A 20993-nucleotide genomic window follows, 5' to 3' on the forward strand; every position below is an offset into this window, starting at 1 on the left:
GCCCCGAGACTAACATCTAAAAACATCCTTACCTTATTATCCTTAACCATTCGACATAATGTGAAGTTTTGTAAATATTAGTTAAATCTGTCAAATCATCTGGACATCCATCTAACTCGTCGTCTCGTTTTTGTCCACGGCGTATGCATGCCGAATTCGTCCATTGTGAAGTGTAGTGCGGCTGGTGGTGCAAAACGATCGTTGTAGGAAACTATCGATTTAGACAGAGCTAGTTTAGAACCCAAAGTCAGTCATCTCTCTCTCTCTCTCTCTCTTTCTCGAAAAACCTTCTATCTGTGGATGTTTTCGTCCTTCCCAAAGCCGCCTTTATATCAAGATAGGACCCTTTCGTATTCGTATTCTCCAACAACAAACACACACACACACAACTCTCGTCTCTTGTCAGTAATCGTAACCCTCTAGCCTTGGATTGAACCGAAACTACTTCCAAATACACATCGAAACCAATCCAAAAAAAAAAAACCCACAGTAATAATCTACATATTCTTTATATGCATATGTGTTAATCTGTTTTGTGTGTATGTGTCTACGTCTATAAGTGTTACCATCTATGTATTTGCCAGAAGACTTATATCTATCTATCTAACTATATATATATTTAACTATATATAATCGTAAAAACAAAAACAAAAACCAAACTCTATATAATGTATCAACTATCGTACTATACTAGGCTATTGTTTAAGAACATGTTTTTGTCTAAGTCAGAAGAGCGCATTGGTAATATGATGCAAGTAAGTTCTTTGAACCTATAGGACCACCTTTTCGTCCCGAACCGACCCACCCTCCCCCTTCTTGTCATGCCCCTTATTTTGTCGAGCAGCAGCTGCAACAACAACAATAACCATAACAACAACGGCGCGAATTTCAACTCTTTTTAAAGCTTCTTTTTGTTAGACCGACAGAGAACCAAAACAAAAAAAAACCTGATACTAAATGAGAAAAAAAAACCGAACAAAATACCGAAAAGAAAGATCCACACTTTTGCTTTATTTATACAAAGAATCTCTCTGTGTATGCAACTAAATATGTTAAACTTGGCACTATTCGAACTATATCGAAACTAGGTATCGCTTATCAACTTCGTTGCTTCACTTGTTGGAGCTGGTGGTATTCAAGCCTTCAAGACTATGCGAACGTTAAGAGCACTGAGACCACTACGTGCCATGTCCCGTATGCAGGGCATGAGGGTACGTACTTTCCATACATACTCGTAACAACCCAAATACCAAAAAAAAAAAAAAAACCAATACCAAATTCAAATTAAATCAAAACCAATTACCACTAAACAAAAAAAATACAAAACAAAACAAAACAAAACAACTTCATCAATCAGTATCAGTATCAGTATCAGTATCAATATCAGTATCAGTATCCGCATATCGTAAATCGTATAATCAATCCAGATAAATGCGCCAATATATCTTTCATCATAACTAATACTGGCAACTCTTTAACGCCGTAATACCCTCTCTCTACACCAGACATTCATTCAAAACTAACAGCAACCGATCCGAAAATGTGTATCTAGAGAAATTTGAATTGTAGCTTTATAGTTAACCCATTTTGGATTGATGGACTCATAAACATTATTATCTGCACATGTGCAGCAGTTGATTTGATTTGTTGCATCCGTAATTTGTAAAGCATAAATTATGAACATAAACCGTAATTGATTGACTGATTAGATGCTACTTACCCAAAACTACTTAAACTACTTACTCAAAATCTCTTTCTCATCGATCAGCCGAACAACACACTCCAAGTACTAGAGTTTAATCTTAGCTATCGTTAATCGTTATTCTTATATTTATACTTATACTTATGCCTATCGTTATAAATAATTAGAAAAAAAAAAACTGTTTTGCCTTGCCTTATCTCTCTCTCTCTCTCTCTCTCACACACACATAAAACACAAACACCCACAAAAGTTGCGTCTTGCTCGCTCTCTTTTTTCACTCTAGCTCGCTCGCTCCTTCTGTCTTTCTATCTCTCTTACTCTAAAATTGTCTTATTATATCCACATCTTATTGATTTATTGATTGTCCGCTCGACTCACTCTCTTAGAAACAATTGGCTAATTCAAAAAACATAACCAAACTAAGAAATTCGCTTAAACAGCTTCAATCGACGACAATTGGTCGAAACTATAACTATGCCTGAACCAGTTTTGTACTGTAGAAACCAATCGAACTTAAAGCTAGAACTATCATCGTCTTATGTACCTTAATACATAATCACTTTTGATTCCACTCGTACTTAACCAACCAACCCATCTCTCATTTAGTTCGCATTCGAAAAACGGAGTCTCACGTACTTAGTCTCTAGTTTAAGTTAAATTTTAGCTCAATTTTCGCCGTATGCCGTTATTAAACTATATATATACTATATACATTAATTGAATACTTCAAATTTGATCATGTGCTTGCGCTTGAACCGTTATGCTATTGCTGCCTGTTAAGCCTTAACCACGTTTATCCATGTTGTAGTGTTGTAAAGTTAACTGCTGCCTTGGCTTGGCTCAGTGTTAAGAAACGCACGCTGCCTGCAATTAGTATTAGTCAACACTAAGAAAATCTCCATTGCACATACACTTTCATCTTTCATTAAGCTCAATTAACATTAAGCTCTATAAATAAACGAAAACGACATCTAAACACAGCTATAACACTCAATCACAAAACAACCATGGACACACATGCTATTAACACACACATCTGTACATCACTCATGTATTTTATAAGTCTGATACTAACCCTGACTTAGTGTATACAAATATTTATATATATATTACTATATATTCCCAACTGACTAAATAACTCTCTGCATTTATTGTATTATATTCTATCCCCTCTTCCCCGACCTCGCCTCGCCTTGCCTCGCATCACCCATACACCCAACCAACCAACCAATCCATCGATAACTCAACTCCCAATCATCATCGACGTTGCCAACGACGACCAAATCAATCGATTAACGATCGATTGATCAATCAATCCACGAAATCTGAAATGAACGACTACAAAAAACCAAAAAAAAAAAATACCAAAACAAAAAAACAAATAAAACCAAACCAAATTCAGGTCGTCGTTAATGCGCTGGTACAAGCTATACCGTCCATCTTCAATGTGCTATTGGTGTGTCTAATATTTTGGCTAATTTTTGCCATAATGGGTGTACAGCTTTTTGCTGGAAAATATTTTAAGGTACGTGCCAAATGTTTCAAACTAAAAACCTGAACCAAAAAAAAACCAGAAACCAAGCCAAAAAAAAAAATACCAAAATAAAACTGAAACCGAAACATAATCAAACAGGCCAAAGATCTGAGGTTAAATGAATACAAGTCTACAGGCTTGTGCTCGTTTCGCCTCAAAATGGCTGAGAAATTAAGAAAAGCAAAACAAAGAAAAACCAATTCCGAGCAGCATTCCATAATTAGCAATGATCAATCGAATCTATTATTATATAAATCTTGAAAGAAATGCGTATCTTTGCATCTATTTTTCGTAAATAGTTGAGTTTCAAAAAGTTAACTTCAGAAGTATTCAGCTAAGGGTTTGTCCAAAAATAGAAGCAAGACAAACCCTTGCGGATAGTACATTAAATCAGAATTCATTCAAATGCAAGTCCTAAGCCAGAATCAGAATCAGAATCAGAATCAGAATTAGTATATCAGAATCAGAAACGAAAAATTGATATCGAAATGCATATCAAAATCGGAATCAAATGCAGAGACCGATTCAGCTTGGGCATGCTTATCGAACGTTATATAACTATACGAGTATGCGACCTTGCGAAAGTTGCTGCACTAAAACCGTTTCTTAGAACACTTCTTAGTACTAGCCTTAGTTTGTACTTTGCCTTTTGCACTGGAAAACTATAAAAAAAAAAAACAAAAATCAAAGAACAAGATAAGAACATAAATCTAATCCAATATATAATCTATAATAATCCAATTTCAAGCTGAGCTTTTTCAAATATATATCGTTTAGTAAAGAGGCCAAGCTAATTAGCTGCTCAAACACTAACACACCCACAGAGCCACTGACACTATTACAACTTAGTTAGCATCTTATATGTATAGCTGTTTCCTTATGTAATCTGCCCCGTCCATATATATATATATCTATTACTATATCTATCTGTATGTGAAATCCCGCATAATTGAAATACATTTTTCCGAAATCAACTCGATAAACAAAACCAAACCCATCGACGTCAACCACCGATGATCAACGATAAACGATAAATCAACAGTGCGAGGACATGAACGGCACGAAGCTCAGCCACGAGATCATACCAAATCGCAATGCCTGCGAGAGCGAGAACTACACGTGGGTGAATTCAGCAATGAATTTCGATCATGTAGGTAACGCGTATCTGTGCCTTTTCCAAGTGGCCACCTTCAAAGGCTGGATACAAATCATGAACGATGCTATCGATTCACGAGAGGTAATGTTCAACCCTTACAATCCATATATCACTCTTCCAAAACACCCACAGCATCAGACTGCATTTATGTTTGCCAATGCGCTTTGCCAACCACATGATAAAAAAAAAAAACACCAAAAAAAAAAACCAAAAACAAGTCCAAAAATCAATAATTTTTTAAACACGCAAAATAGAGCAGAAAGCCGCTATGACAAAGCTATGTTGCAAACGAATAGTTTAGTTAATCCATAACATATTGTAAATGTATAGAAATGTCTGTAATCTATACCTAAGTCCAGTCTCTGATACTTTTTATTAATCAAACAATTTTATCTATAACTTTTTCTCTTTTTTATATATGATCGACAAATCTACAACTACAACAACACTCAACACTACAACAAACAACAAATATGATCACACCACTCCAAAAATAAATACAACTCTGGCCACACCCACTCCACAACTACAACAACAACAACAACAACAACACGAGCAACACTAAAAATGATCCATTCACGAAAAAAAAAAAAAATACCCAAACGAAATGAAATGAAATGAAACCCGAAACTGAAACTGAAACCAATGATGCCATACTACAAAATTTCCCCGCAAAACACACAAAACAAAATTCAACAACGATTCCTGCTGCTATCGATCGATATCATCATCGAACTGGCCAAACAATCGATAACAGGTGGACAAGCAACCAATTCGTGAAACGAACATCTACATGTATTTATATTTCGTATTCTTCATCATATTTGGATCATTTTTCACACTCAATCTGTTCATTGGTGTTATCATTGATAATTTTAATGAGCAAAAGAAAAAAGCAGGTGGATCATTAGAAATGTTCATGACAGAAGATCAGAAAAAGTACTATAATGCTATGAAAAAGATGGGCTCTAAAAAACCATTAAAAGCCATTCCAAGACCAAGGGTAAGACAACAACAAAATACAACAACTAAAAAAAAAAGATAACAAACTAACATAACTTAAGATAATTGAATACTAACAATCAATTAATGAAAATCAATAATGAAAATAACAAGAAGCCTAAAATAATATAACAGAATATTAATGAGAAAGAAACCAATCTAACTGTTATAATTATAAACTTAAACAAAAAGAATAATAACAAAGCAAAGAGGGGACATCAAATCTTATACGTACTTGCAGAAATGCCAATCTATCCAAGTAATCTTTTCAAGTTCTCAAACTTTCAACTCGATTTCTATTCTATTGATGCCCCATAAGCGATATCAAACCAAAACTAACTGTAATATCGATAAATCAATAAAAAAAAAACATAACAAATCAAAGTCAGGACAATAATAGAAACAAGATTTTGACCGCGTAATCTGTGCCAATCGTATCCGTATTGTATATATAACATTTTGTATATATGATAAACTTTTTTCTATGTTAACTTGTAATCAAGAAACACCGGACTGTGCTATCAAATCAGACTGTTATACCGTTGGACTGTCAAACTGAAAGAGAAAACTATTTTTTTTTTTAGTTTTACAATTATGGCGTAATAATAGGCGACATTCGATTAGTATACAAACTGTTATACGGACTGAAACGTCGAACAAAATAACCCTTGAAATCCATTGAGTATATTTCTGTATCAAGCACATATGTATGTACGCGCGTATGTATGTATGTGAAAGGCCCTGTTCTCTAGCAATATTTTGTCAAGTTAATTGATGGATCTTTGAAAAAACAAGTAAAAACAACAAAAAGAAACAATAAATAAAAACGAAAAGAACAAGAAGATGAAGGCAGCGCACCAAGTCGAGTCTCTGGAATGGCTGCCGTGGTGCTAGAGAGTTAGACAGAGACGCCACTGTTGCCATTGAGCGACTCCTGTGTGCGACTGCGATTGCAAGTGCGACGTAGATATTATGGTCGCAATATACCGTTTTCTTTTCTACTCTAATAATACTTAATTTCCACTTAGCTGTATTTAAGTATTGTGTCCGTTTGGTTCGTCTGTACTTAAACATTTTTATGTCTGCCATTTATCAGCTGGACGTTCGTTCTATCAAATTTTAAATTCCAAAAAAAAAATTCCAAAAAAAAAAAGCAAAGCAAAACTACAATCTATATCTATATAATGTATATACCAAATCTATCTATGATACCCCACTCGCAACACTCCTAACTTAGATATGGCAACCAATGCATGTTTCTTTAATATTCTTGTACAACAACTACTACTCCTAATCTGGATGTGTACATAGCATACATCTTGGCACGTCTCTCTTTAATCTCTACTCTACTCTAGGCATGTTTAGTGATAGTCACAGAACGATAACCGTTAACCGATAACTTTAAACCGAAACTAAACTAAATCGATAGTAAACTGAAATTAGAAGTGCGAGGTCACTGCTAAAGTCTGGCATGTGTTGACGAAGAAAAAGAAACGAACTGACTGTATTGACTGACTGCACGTTTCCAACGCGAATGATCTCTATCTCTCTCTCTCTCTAAATATATATATATATATATTCATAGCTCTGTAAATGTATCCGTCTCTGTCTCGTGGTATGCCGCCAATGAATCGTGTAGTGCGCTCTGTTCCTTATAGCCTTAAAACCTTAATCGATGCAATGAATGAATGTTAAATAGCACACACTGAGTCACCGTTTAACATCTGTTACCCAACTGTTTTACTGTTATACGCCTACTCTGTACGTCTGCAGGTGCGCGGGAACGACGCTCCACAGAACCTCACATCATGGAAAAAAGTTTGCAATTGGCACAGATCTACAGAACTTTATGTAATATCTTTGACAAGAATCAACTTCGAAAACTCGAGAACAAACCAAACCAAAGCAAAGCAAAGCAAAGCAAAAACTAATATAAATCAATATATAAAAATACTACAAAGTAAATTTGAACTTAATAATTATATACATATAAAAGCGATCAACTGGGATGAAAACTCTTATCCTATATATACATATATATATAACTAATAAGCAAATGCGACGTATTTAACCAAATGTACTTATACAAAACTCTTCTATTCCTTTTCTCTCTTCTCTCCAATGTGTTTTGTCGGTGTGTCGTCGTCCATTCGACGTTTTGATTACCTTATTTTTTTTGTTTGTTCTTTTTGGATTTTTCATTTCGTTACCATATGATTTCTGATTTCCCATTTTTGTTTTCTAATTTTTAATCAATTCCAGTGGCGACCACAAGCAATAGTCTTTGAAATAGTAACCGATAAGAAATTCGATATAATCATTATGTTATTCATTGGTCTGAACATGTTCACCATGACACTCGATCGTTACGATGCGTCGGACACGTACAACGCGGTCCTAGACTATCTCAATGCGATATTCGTAGTTATTTTCAGTTCCGAATGTCTATTAAAAATATTCGCTTTACGATATCACTATTTTATTGAGCCATGGAATTTATTTGATGTAGTAGTTGTCATTTTATCCATCTTAGGTAAGTAAAACCAAAAATCAATTTCCAAATTAAACCCAAAAACCAAAACCACCAAAACCCAACCGCCAAACAAACCAAAAAAGCCAAAGTATATGCCATAGTATATACCCCACTTTTTGAGATCTATGATCCTCGAGTCGTAAACTCTTCCCTCTCTCTCCCCCACTCTATCTATATATATATATATCTATATATATATTTGATGTCAAATCCTGTCTGTCTCTGCAACAGTACGCTCCTCTGTCTTTAAGTATTGTACTTTCCAATTAATTGTTGCTAATTTGCTGTCATAATACTAGGTAATGCGTAATTCCATTGATCGATGTTGATTCGTATTAATATCTCCCATTTTCCCAGCAAAACAAATAAGCAATGTAATAATTACCCCCCTCCCAATTTGTTGTGTACAAAAAAAAAATAACCAAAAATGTTGTATCACGACTGCTCATACTGCGATGTGCTTCCAACTGTTATACTTGCATTTATAACGGAATCACAATCACTTTATGAGTAGCTCAATGTTGTTGTGCTTAACGTATTCCAAATTATGTTTTTGTTTTCGCTTTTGATGCGCTTGCCATTTGCATAGTTAGCTGAAGATCGGAAAAAAAACTGTTATACATCTGTTATACAGCTATACTTAGTTTATAATTCTCCCGAAATATCAGTCGATTGATTTCTAAACAGCTTCTTAAGTCGAGTTATAAAACTGTTATACCGAAAGTTTATCTTTGTTATACAATTATTCTGCTTACAATTTAAGTAATCATAATGAAATTCTCTTTAACTTTACCCCTTTCAAAATCAGTTCTAAAACTGTTATATTAATTTCTTAATATTTTGCCATAATTTTTGTATACAAACTCCCAGCTAAAACTGCAAATGCGCAATCGATCAATTAATGTGATAAATATCTTAATTGTTGTTGTTGTTATTGTCAAATTCTGTATGTATAAACTAAGTAAATCGATGTTTGAACTTTTGATTTTAGCCTAAGTTGAAAAGTAAACGTAATCCGTTGCAATATTGGTGTTGATTTAATTGTATTTTCCAAGTAATCGTTGTCGTTTGTAGCTGGCATTTAAATTTAATATTAACTTGATATATATATATATCTATATTTTTTTTACATTCTCAATTGGCAGATTTCAATTGAAGTTTGTCGCAAAAAAAAAAAATTTATACTTTAAATGGGCCCCAGACCACCATGCCCAAATATTTACCATTATTTTTCCTTTTCATTTTAAAATCAAACTACAATTAATAGCCCGACAAATTGCGCATACGTAAGCACAAAATATAAAACAAAAGAACGAACAAATGGAAGAGCTAATGCGAGACATTTCCCACTACTAATAGCAGGTCGAATTCTATATTGATATTCCTATCCAAGGAATTGGCTTTTGGATACAAGTAAAAAAAGAAAAAAAAAAACCGAGCACTATAAACTATACAAAAGATGGCTTAAAATATGCTTTACTACATTGACCAATGCAACAGAGAGCTTCCTTTTTAGTGCCCAAGTGCGTTGAAAAGGATGCTTTTCTGATCATTCTGTTGCTAACGAAGGTGTTACCCCGATTCGAAATGCGCCCAAAAAAATATTTTGTCTAGCGAAAAGGGTACCTTAAGCCCCAAACCTTAACCTCAACCTCAACCTCGACCTCTATCCAACTCCAAGCCAGAACCGAACCAAAACCAATAACCCAAAACAAAAGAAAAAAAAAACCGGAACCTAAACAAACCGATCGTATTGTGTTTCTTTCCCTATACATCTCTACAAGTTGTTGTTTTTTTTTCGTTTCACTTTTGAGATAACTATAGTTTTGTGTGCGAGAGAAGCTTCAAGTAAAACTTTACTATTTAAGAGCTGCAAAACTTAAATGTTGCTTACGCTTCCTTTATCCCATATGTATCTATATATATGTATATGTTTACTACTCGCCAGAGACTCACGCGCCCCAAAACTTGTTCTCAAGCGCACTTTCCAAGAACCAAAAACAAAAACCAAAAACCAAAAGAAACTTAAATGCTTTAAATTTTTTCGAACGCTCTAAAGTATGCTTCATTATTTGGCTTCGATGTTGCGACAGACGCAAAGTGATATCCTTATAGACGAATATATTAATACACGCTTAAGGCAAACGAAAACAATCCACAAAAAAAAAAAAAAAAAAAAAGAATAAAACAAACAGTAACGAGAACGACGACTGAGCTTTTGTAAATGCAAATTCTTAAAAATAACAACAAACAAAAAAATAACATAAATAACAATAAAAAAAAAAAATTAATAAAGAAAAGCAATCGCTAATACACTCTTATACACACACACACACACATATCTATACTCTTGAAACACGTTAAATGGCTTGCACAAAAAGAACGCATAACAAAATATTAAACGAAATGAAATGAAAGTTAAAATCAAGTTAAAACTCAATCACACAAGATTCATTCAGAGTTAGGTGTCAATGGGCATTCCACAAGCACTCCACTCTGTGCGATTGTCGGTTGCATAACTCTGTTAGCTAATGCATATGGTATCCAGATCGATAAACTCTATTCGGTTATCGCATTGAATCTTTCATTGCGGATTACCCAGTTATCAGAGCTCTGAGTGCTCTGAGGGCGGGGCCCCAGCCAGGACAACGGCCATGCGGACTGTCTTAGCGTGCAGATATCTGGCAAGGCCATTGAACTGGATAGGACCGGACCCAAAGGCAATCTCCAACCCAGCCCGAATCGTTACGAGCCCCGTTGATATAGTACATATATAGCCCATGCCGGAGGGTTCCGCCCAAAAATCAGGCCCAAAATCATGGCTAATTTTAAAAATTATTGAAAAATTTAATCGCTGGATAACCGTAGCAATAGCCTGAATCTTCTTAATGGTTTTGGTCCAATCTACGATGGAGATTATGTACTTTACTATGAACGTAGTAAAAAGCATATAACTTTATAGATTCTATAGACGAGTACCCCATCCAATGGTTCCCAAGCCATTTCCTAGTGCGGGACTTCAACCCTATATATTATAGTAAACCAACGCCCCCCCTTCCAGAAATACCCCCAAAATCTTTCTTTCTATAAACAACTCTTTCTTATCTAGCTATAAGAAGCTTTCACCTTACCACTCTAATTTTTGTGTTCTTTTTGACATGTTTTAATAATATAATACAAAAAAAAAAACCTTTTTCGAGATCGCTGTAATTTCGCTCTCTCAGATCAAAATTCTCAAAAGTCCTGCAAATAGTTCGTTCGACCACGCCCATGCACCCTTACCTACCTTAAACTCCTCTAACATTGCTAGAGCCATCAAACGAAAGAAACGAAAGAAAACAAAATTCGAACCAATGAACATTTTGAACTTCGCTGGGGCAACGAACGAACTTTGCAGTTTGTATAGTATTTGGCACATATAAAATATGCTGCGGATTATCGCTAAAAGAAAACGTAACAAAAACGCATTCAGAAAACAAAAACAAAACGAAAGAAAAGAAAATCGAATATATCGATAACGGTATATCCGGTATACTGCATTCCGGGCTTGAGAAAATGCTACTTTTGCTGTCGCTGCTTAAACCAACGCCAAAAGATCGCCTGCTCCTGCGCCAGCTGCTCGCAAAACAGCCAAAGGATATCGACTACCAAGCATTGCTGCTTACTTTGTTAACCGTTAACTGTTAACCGTTCAGCGTTTTACCGTTTAACTGTTCTTTTAGTTTTCTTAACTTCTAATTTTGATTTCAGTTTTTAGTTTTTTTTTCTCTCTAACTAACTTTCTCTCTCTCTCTATATATATATATATGTTTTTGGTTTTTGCGCAGCAAATTTCCTAATTTGATCTAGGCCAGCTGTAAAAATCGTTAAAAAAAAAAAGAACTTTGTGTTAAACTGTACCTGTACTGCTAATCCGTATATACCAGTAACCAGTAACTGTACTTTGACTGTATATGTTGTATATGTAATTGTAATTTTTAATGTAAAAGAATCCTTCGCTCCACGACAATTGACATTGCCCTTGATGCCTTATGATGCCCTATGATTTTCGTATTTTCGTTTGGCCTGTTTATGTTATGTGTCAACTGTACTTATGTGTAACTTTTGTTCAAACTGTACATATACATTTTGCGTTCCTTTATATATCCTTATCCTGTAACTGTAACTGTACGTGTGTGTGTGTGTGTGAAAAATGTTGACTGACGTTAGAGAAAACGAAGGAGCGGAGCGTACCGACAACTTAATGCTTTCCATATTTCAGCTATGTCAAGTGTTTATGTCTCGAGCTCTCCCAGAGCCTTAGAGTAGCCAGCAAAGAAAACCCAATCCAAAAACCCAATCCTCTCCCCCCCCCCGTATATAATTCCCATCCACGATATTCCCCATTATGATTCTGTGTATTATTCAAACTGATTTTTATATTCACAAACTCAATCCCCTCAATATCCGCTGCCAAATGTTCGCCGCAGGTCTCGTACTTAGCGATATTATCGAGAAGTACTTCGTGTCGCCGACCCTGCTCCGAGTGGTGCGTGTGGCGAAAGTGGGTCGTGTCCTTCGACTGGTCAAAGGTGCCAAGGGCATTAGGACACTGCTATTCGCCTTGGCTATGTCGCTGCCGGCCCTGTTCAACATCTGCCTGCTGCTGTTCCTGGTTATGTTCATCTTTGCCATTTTCGGCATGTCGTTCTTCATGCACGTTAAGGAGAAGAGCGGCATCAACGATGTCTACAATTTCAAGACCTTTGGCCAGAGCATGATCCTGCTCTTTCAGGTAAGAGGCCCAGCCACAATTCCGTTGACGGTTTATGTTGTCTATTGTTGTTGTCGTTGGGTGATGTTGCCACCACAGTGTGCTGAAATCTTAAATCAGAAATCTTACTTATATGAAACCGAAAATCAAATCAAAAAAAAGAAAAAACCCCAATCAACCATACCTCTCTGACCATCGATCGGCGACGCTCTATCGCTGGAGTTCGACGTCGATCGATGGCCGGAACGGACGTGTGGTGTCATTTTGTTGGTTCAGTCTTAGTGGCAACATCACAATGTTGATTGAAGCTGCGGTAGTTGTTGGTAAAAGCTAAATTAGTGCGATTTTTTGATTAACCTTCGATTTAATTTATCGATTTTGTTTAAATCTCTGTCTATCTGTCTGCCTATCGGTTTAACCATTTACTCTTTTTACGTTCTCTCTCTATCTCTCTGTCTCTATCTGTACAAAGTACGCCAACCAATCTAAACGATTCACTTAACCTTTTACTTTGCTATCAATGATATTTCGGGTGAAAAGGCCATAACTGATTTGGTCAATAACAACTGGATATGGCTTTAAATTTCATGATTTTGCGCTTGTTATTCTTTCAATCAATTTGTATCTAACGTATATGCTTCTCTGTATATGCATCATTTTTAGTAAATTGTACAAAAAACAAATCTAATTCAGCTCTTTCAACAAACACCAAATGAAATGTTAAGTTTCCTCAAGACACCCCCCTCCTGCCCAGAAAAAAACAATCAACCCCACCCCAGAAGTCTCGCCACCTTAAGCTATATCTGTATATCTATATGCAAAAAATACCAACAAAAAAGAAAAGAAAAGAAAAAAAAAAGTAAAGGCAAACCGAAAGATTAGATTCGATCCTAGGATCCAGGGAACACAATCCCCCATCCCTCTAGCTCTTTCTATTTCTATCTTTCCATCGCTCTCTATCTCTCTCTATCTCTCTCTCTCTCTCTCTACATATATATATATAAATATATATATCTATCTATTTCTACTATCTTTCTAATCGCAACTGCTTAAAACATCCTAATCTCTATCTATTATCCCTTTCATTGAGAGTCTACAGACTCTTCGAGCCAATATAAATGCTTGCCACGCTTACTTACGCTTTGAATCCCCTAGTTTTTTGGGACCTAGAGTTCCCCGCAACTCCCGCCCTCCATAGCCATATAGCCTCTGATCGCCCTTTTGACCAGGCCAAAAAGGGGACTTTTATGACTACTACTTATTACCCCCCGAAAATAAGCTTGCCTCCATTTACGGAGTTGATTCAAAGCAAAGCAGCCAATTAAACGTAACCGTAACGTAACCGCAAACCGCAAACCGTATACACACTCAATGTATAACTACTAACTATAGCCGTAACTGTACTACTAACCATCTACCGTATGCCATAACTAGTTTGCTTAGCCCAGCGATCCCGGTGCCGAACGTTTGACTAATGATGACTCTTCTTGTTATTGTATCTTCTGTCTTAAACTTCTCTCTCTCTCTCTCTCCCACCGCCCACATACGAACACTCCGAAAAAAAAAAAAAAAAAATATAAAAACACACCACGAACGAACGACCTGGCATGCATCGATAAATAACGATCTATAAATATCGATGCATCCGAACCATGCCCAACCGATCGCACAACTGCCAATCCAATGAACTTTTATCCGATATCGCTAATATTGCGACTACAAAATTATATCCTAAAACCCCCCAAATCCCCAAAAATTACAACGATCAATGATCCCATTATTCCGATCCTGTATCCGTGATCCCATTCCTAAAACCAATTTAAAAACTGGCAGATGTCGACATCAGCCGGTTGGGATGGTGTACTGGACGCCATTATCAATGAGGAAGCATGCGATCCACCCGACAACGACAAAGGCTATCCGGGCAATTGTGGTTCAGCGACCGTTGGAATAACGTTTCTCCTCTCATACCTAGTTATAAGCTTTTTGATAGTTATTAATATGTACATTGCTGTCATTCTCGAGAACTATAGTCAGGCCACCGAGGACGTGCAAGAGGGTCTAACCGACGATGACTACGATATGTACTACGAGATCTGGCAGCAGTTCGATCCGGAGGGCACCCAGTATATACGCTATGATCAGCTGTCCGAATTCCTGGACGTACTGGAGCCTCCGCTGCAGATCCATAAACCGAATAAGTACAAGATCATATCGATGGACATACCCATATGTCGCGGTGACCTCATGTACTGCGTCGATATTCTCGACGCCCTCACGAAAGACTTCTTTGCGCGGAAGGGCAATCCGATAGAGGAGACGGGCGAGATCGGTGAGATAGCGGCCCGACCAGATACGGAGGGCTATGAGCCCGTCTCATCAACGCTGTGGCGCCAGCGAGAGGAGTACTGTGCCCGGCTTATACAGCATGCCTGGCGTAAGCACAAGGCGCGCGGCGAGGGTGGCGGTGGGTCCTTCGAACCGGATACGGATCAGGGAGATGGCGGTGATCCGGATGCTGCGGACCCAGCGCCAGGCGATGAAACTGCGGATGGCGAGGCCCCTGCAGGAGGAGATGGTAGTGTTAACGGTACTGGAGGAAATGGAGAAGGTGCTGCCGATGCCGACGAGAGCAATGTAAATAGTCCGGGTGAGGATGCAGCGGCAGCAGCAGCAGCGGCGGCGGCGGGTACGACGGCGGGAACAACGGCTGGTAGTCCCGGAGCGGGCAGCGCCGGACGACAGACCGCCGTTCTCGTAGAGAGCGACGGGTTCGTGACGAAGAACGGCCACAAGGTGGTCATCCACTCCCGATCGCCGAGCATCACGTCGCGTACGGCGGATGTCTGAGCCAGGCCTCGCCCCCCCCTCCAAGATGCACGCGAGTATTAGCATGAGTACGTATTGGATGTTGCACGTTGCACGCTGCATGTCAGCACGTTAGCAACGGGCAACAACAAGTGAGCTAGCTAACAACAACAGCAACATGGCGAACAACAAGCATAATTTTCTGCTATATAATGAAAAACTACACCATACAAACAAAACAACAACAACAACAACAACCAACAACAACAGCAGCAACAATAACAAAACAAAAAAACACAATAAAAATCAGAAGAAGAAATCAACATACAACCGATGATTATAACGAAGAAGAACCAACAACAACAACAACACCAGTGTAATGTCCTTGAGTTACATATTTGTAAACCCGCATTATTCAGTTAACGAGTCAGCAACCAACAACAATCATACTTAAGCTAAACCGAAATGTCGAAATAATTTGTAAGCAGTTCGTAGTCCAAACCATTTTAGGCGTTTTTCCAACCAACTATTTGCCTAAGCAGGTGGAAGAAGAAAGTGAAGAAAGTGAAAGAACCATTAATACACCACACTAAAACACCAATACACACACACATATACAGTCAAACATCTACATGACCATAACAACAATTATAATCCCAACAAAAACAAAACAAAAAACCAAACAAAAAACCAAACACAGATAACAAAAACTTAAAGATCGATGAACAAGCTCTAAAAATTGTATTTGCCAGTAGTAGTGGGACAACAAACAACACGCTTGATTTTAATTAAACAAACTTACCAAATTACCTAAAAGAAATACCCAAAATAAAAATAAAAAAATAAACAAAAGAACGAGCAAATAACGGTAAAGGGTAAGCAGAAGCAGAAGCCACAAACAAACAGAACAAACAAACAAACAAAATCCCCCGTAAAGCAACATTCAAAAACTAAACAGATGAACCTTTTTCAACTTATTCTAAAACCGAGACGAGAACACCAATTTGCATAGTTTGTATTGTACATTTATCCAGCTAAATAATGCAAAAGTAAAAAAAAAAACATGAAAACCAAAGGGAGTAAATCAAAAGCGGGCCCAAGAACAACTAACTAAAGCAACACCAATAACAACAACAACAAAAAGAAATACCGCCTGAACTGCCATTGAAAGCAATACGAACCAAAAAAAAAAAACAAAACAAAAAACAAAAAGAAAACAAGAACAAAGCTAAACCAAAAACGAAAGAGATACAAAGTATAATCACACACAACAGTCCATACACCCGCACACACTCACACAGACAAACACACACACACACTAACAGAAGGAGGGAAAAAAAGGTCACCAAGAAACGAGAGTAATAGGCAGACAGAGTAATTTCACATTCACATACAATCGTACTAACTAACGGGCATTCCCTTTGCAGTTTCGTTTATGGCGATAACACATCCCATTGGGCCAGCAACAGAAAGTTCAAAGCAAACATTTCAACCATATAGGGATCGGATTTGTTGAGACCATATTCTCATTTTGAGGTTATGAACCACCATTTGAGGTTATGTTCTCACTTTCAGGTTATGCCCTCGCACACACACTCACACACACACTGAAACATCCTAACACCTTAACTACATTTTAACAGCAACACAAAGCGACGACAGTACCAAACAAATCCTTGGAGTTGGGGCGCATGGAGCCGAAGGAAGTGAGACGCAGACGAGTGAAACCTTTAATAAACAAGATCTTAGCAATTCAAATTCGAATTCGATCAGTTAAAAACAAAAACAAAAAACAATAAACGATGAACGATGTACGAAGAGAAAGCGGAGTAAGTGTATAAGCCCAAAAAAAAAAAATCGAACAATACCAAGAATGTGAAGTGAAAGAGAAGAACCAGTACCGAAACAAGTTCAAAGCAAGGCAAAGCGAAGTGCTAAAAAAGAAAACGCGAAACAAAATACGAAAATGAAAAAACGAAAAAGAAAATAGCAGAAGAGCAGTTTGTGCCTAGCACAATATAAAAAACTAAAGCAACTAGAGAAACGAAAACGTGTGAGTGAACAATTTGAACGTGTTTTTGTTTTCAAAGTGTGCTCTATTTTCACATACTTACCTTCTTTTTGATGATCTTAACCTACAAGTAGAAATCGAGCAAGGATCGAGTTTAACGCGAAAATTACACAATGAGCAAGGAGAGTAAATACGAAACGAATATATATTACACGTAATTATAACATAAATAATTTAAACTTAAATACGATATTGATACTGAATTTTGAATTCAAACAAAGTTTTAGTCCGACCGACCGCTTGAGAGCGTAGCATACTTTTCAGCGCCAGACGCCTTTCGCATTCGCTTTCCTTTTCGTATCCGCCGCAGCCGCGTTATAACAATGGACAAGGAGATATGAGAAAACCGATAAACGATAACCAATTCAATACCAAAAAAAAAAAAAAAAAAAAACAAAAACGAAAAACCAAAAAACTTATAGTATTCCGCTCAGTTGCGCCCAATTTTGCCAAGCTAAGCTTTGTTTGAATCAGCTTTTGATCTGCAATTTGATTTCTTTGGTTTCTCTGTCGTTTCATTTACTAGCAATGCCTTTTTCGCCGCTGTTCAGTTATGTATCGACCGATACCGATTACCGATTACCGATTACGATAACGTTCAATGAAGTTCCATTGAATTAGCTCCCACTGCACTGATAGTTGCGGAGCACTTCGAGACTCGAGTGACGCAGCAACAAAGAAAAATTATATGTGAGGTTCCATTGCGCACACACACACACACACACATACATACACAGTACAGTACACTCTCGCCACAGTCACTCGAAAAAAAAAACATAAGACATATATAGAAACTCAGAAACACATGTAAATGCTTTGCTTTTGCTTCGAAATTGCTGCAATCGTAGTAGGAGGTGAATGAAAAACGAATACTTTGGGATCAATGCGCTTTTTGGTTTTTGACAATAACAATTACCAACTCACACCACCCACTGACACTTACGTCCACAAGAAAACATCCACAGAGACAGACATGGACATTGAAAATATGTTTGTACCTTCTTTCAGTGACGATCCTCTGACTCGCTGACTTGCTCTCACTTGATCTCCAACAACAGTTAAAACGAAACATGCTTTCATCACAGAGAGACACATACACACACACCCACACACACACACACACTGCCTGACTTCTAACTATCTGTTAAATCAAATACAAATGCGGAACTTGTTCTAAGCACATCCACATCTACCCACTAAAAGTATAAAGAAAAAACAGCATCGTACAAAATTAATCAGCATTGGGAATTGACAAATTCATCCTAGGCCAACCAAACTGCAAACCATTTTGATTTGCCAACCCTTTCGGCATAAATCCGTTTCATTTAGTTTCCCAAAAAGTGTCTTTTTCTTAGTAGATCACAGTTGGTCTTTTGGAAATGGCCAGATTTGAGTCCTGTCTTGGCTAAGAGTTTTTGAAACTGTTTTTTTATGGCAACTGTATAACAGTTATATACATCTTGTAGATCAATTTCAAGGTTTGTACTGCACAGTACAACGTATAATAGATTTATAACAGTTTTTTTTAAGTTGTCCAAAAAAAAAAACAGTTTTCTTTACTGCTAGACAAGACAGCAGGACACCTATCATGGCCACTTCGCACCGATCAACTGCCTCAACCATTTGCAATAGTTTCCCAATACTAGACCGACCGTTCCGATTTCACCATCTCAAGGCGTTCAAAACACTATATCCTATCCTAGCCGAACACAAAAATGTAACGCAAACAACAAAAATTGTAGAGTAATTAACTTGTGTACATTATGGGGACCAGTTTAAGCGTTGCCTTAAAGTCCAAACAAATTTTACGTGTTTCATTTGTTTTGCGCACGCTTTAACAAGAGCTTTGTCCAATGATCAGATAGCCCCAGTTTATGTTTTATGCTGAAGAAGAGGGAAGTTCGGGGGTTTCACATCTTGACATCTGTGTGAGCGCCCCTTAACACTAAACCCCCTTTGGAGACGCAACGCAAAACCCGACCCGAACAGACTGCAATATATGGTTCGCCTTTAAAATCATCGTATTACCTATTTGTATTTACCCACCACCACCCACCATTGATTTAACGCTTGCCAATTGCCAATTTTGTAACGACTTGAATGTAGCTTCATTATTATACATTTTGTTGGCTGTTTGACAAATAATACGAATACCCACTTTAATAAATAATAGAACACATGGAAATAAATGAATGCAAAAACCATAAATCGCTTAGTCGAGAATAATAATACAAATGAATAATAATAATAATAATAATAATAATGAAAAACGAAACATGCTATAAACTAATAACAGAAAATTAAGTTTGAAAATTCCGTACAAAAATGCATAAGTTTAAACGAAAAAAAAGAAGCATATAATATTGAGAAAAAAAAGCTAAACGAAATAATATATCTACTTATACTGAGTGCACTGTTATAAACGAGGGGCGGGGCGAGATTAAATAAACAACAACAACAACAACAACAAACAAAAAACGAATCAAACGAAAAATGAAAAATGAGAAAGAAAAACAAAGAAACCTATATATTATAACGGTATATAATATATATACTTCAAGATATTGTACTATCTATGTGTGAATATAACATCATCTGCAAGAAACAACAGCCACACATGAAGCTTAAGCGACAAGCAAAAACAAAAACAAAACCAAAAAAAGAAAGAAAGAAAGAAAGAACAGAGACAACTTGAAAGCAAACAAGAAGTCGACTCGAAGCGATACTCTATCTATAATAACCATGTAAATTTACAATAATAAAAAAGCCGATTGAGGGATATGAATTTTAGCAAGCGGTAAATTCAAGCTAAGCCGAACCGAAACGCAAATCGAAATCGAAAAGTTGAACAAAACCAAAAAACAAAAAAAGATGTTAGGAAGAAAAAGAAAGGACAGGCGTCGAGGAAGGATGATAAATGATATTGATAAGGAAATCTATTTCATATTTTTAGCATACGTGTAAACATATTTTTTGTGCCGAGGTTACGTTCGAAGCAACACGCGCATCATTGCCATTAGACAAAATAAAATTAATTATATATACAATATGCCTAAAAATAATACGGTTAAAACAAAAGCAAAAACAAAAAATAAAACTATAACTAATTATTATAAAAGAAAACAAACAAACAAAAAAAAAAAACAAACCAACAACTGCATATTTTGTGCTGCTGAAGAAAGTCACAACGCAACAAAAAACATGATAACAATAAAACATATATAAATTTCTAACAATTTTAGAGCAATAAAACTACATACACACACACACACACAAAAAAAACACAACACAACACACACTCTCACCACAGAAAGTTTGCCGATTTATTTGCACCGCCACTGTAGCCCGGCAGAGACCGTCGCCCACAGTGGCGTCGAAAAGTTTGCAACCAAACAAGCAGAGCCAGCATTCTTAACATTCTTAAAATACGAAAA

The 20993-nt window shown here is 36.8% G+C and overlaps 1 protein-coding gene across 49 annotated transcripts in view; it reads left to right on the forward strand.

Annotated features, from left to right (window-relative positions):
• The window catches only part of LOC108103795 (sodium channel protein para), a 60287-nt gene extending 39535 nt beyond the window's left edge, over positions 1–20752 (forward strand). For all 49 annotated transcript variants that reach the window (XM_017209426.2, XM_041818880.1, XM_041818885.1 and 46 more), the window contains 7 exons: positions 1089–1211; positions 3105–3227; positions 4279–4473; positions 5150–5395; positions 7657–7927; positions 12397–12701; positions 14514–20752. In XM_017209426.2, coding sequence (XP_017064915.1) covers positions 1089–1211; positions 3105–3227; positions 4279–4473; positions 5150–5395; positions 7657–7927; positions 12397–12701; positions 14514–15530 — 2280 coding nt within the window. In that variant the 3' untranslated portion in view covers positions 15531–20752. The remainder of the gene's footprint in view (positions 1–1088; positions 1212–3104; positions 3228–4278; positions 4474–5149; positions 5396–7656; positions 7928–12396; positions 12702–14513) is intronic.
• Positions 20753–20993: the final 241 nt, after the last annotated feature.

This window comes from Drosophila eugracilis, unplaced genomic scaffold (assembly GCF_018153835.1).
Source record: "Drosophila eugracilis isolate 14026-0451.02 unplaced genomic scaffold, ASM1815383v1 contig_408, whole genome shotgun sequence".
Lineage (NCBI taxonomy): Eukaryota > Metazoa > Arthropoda > Insecta > Diptera > Drosophilidae > Drosophila > Drosophila eugracilis.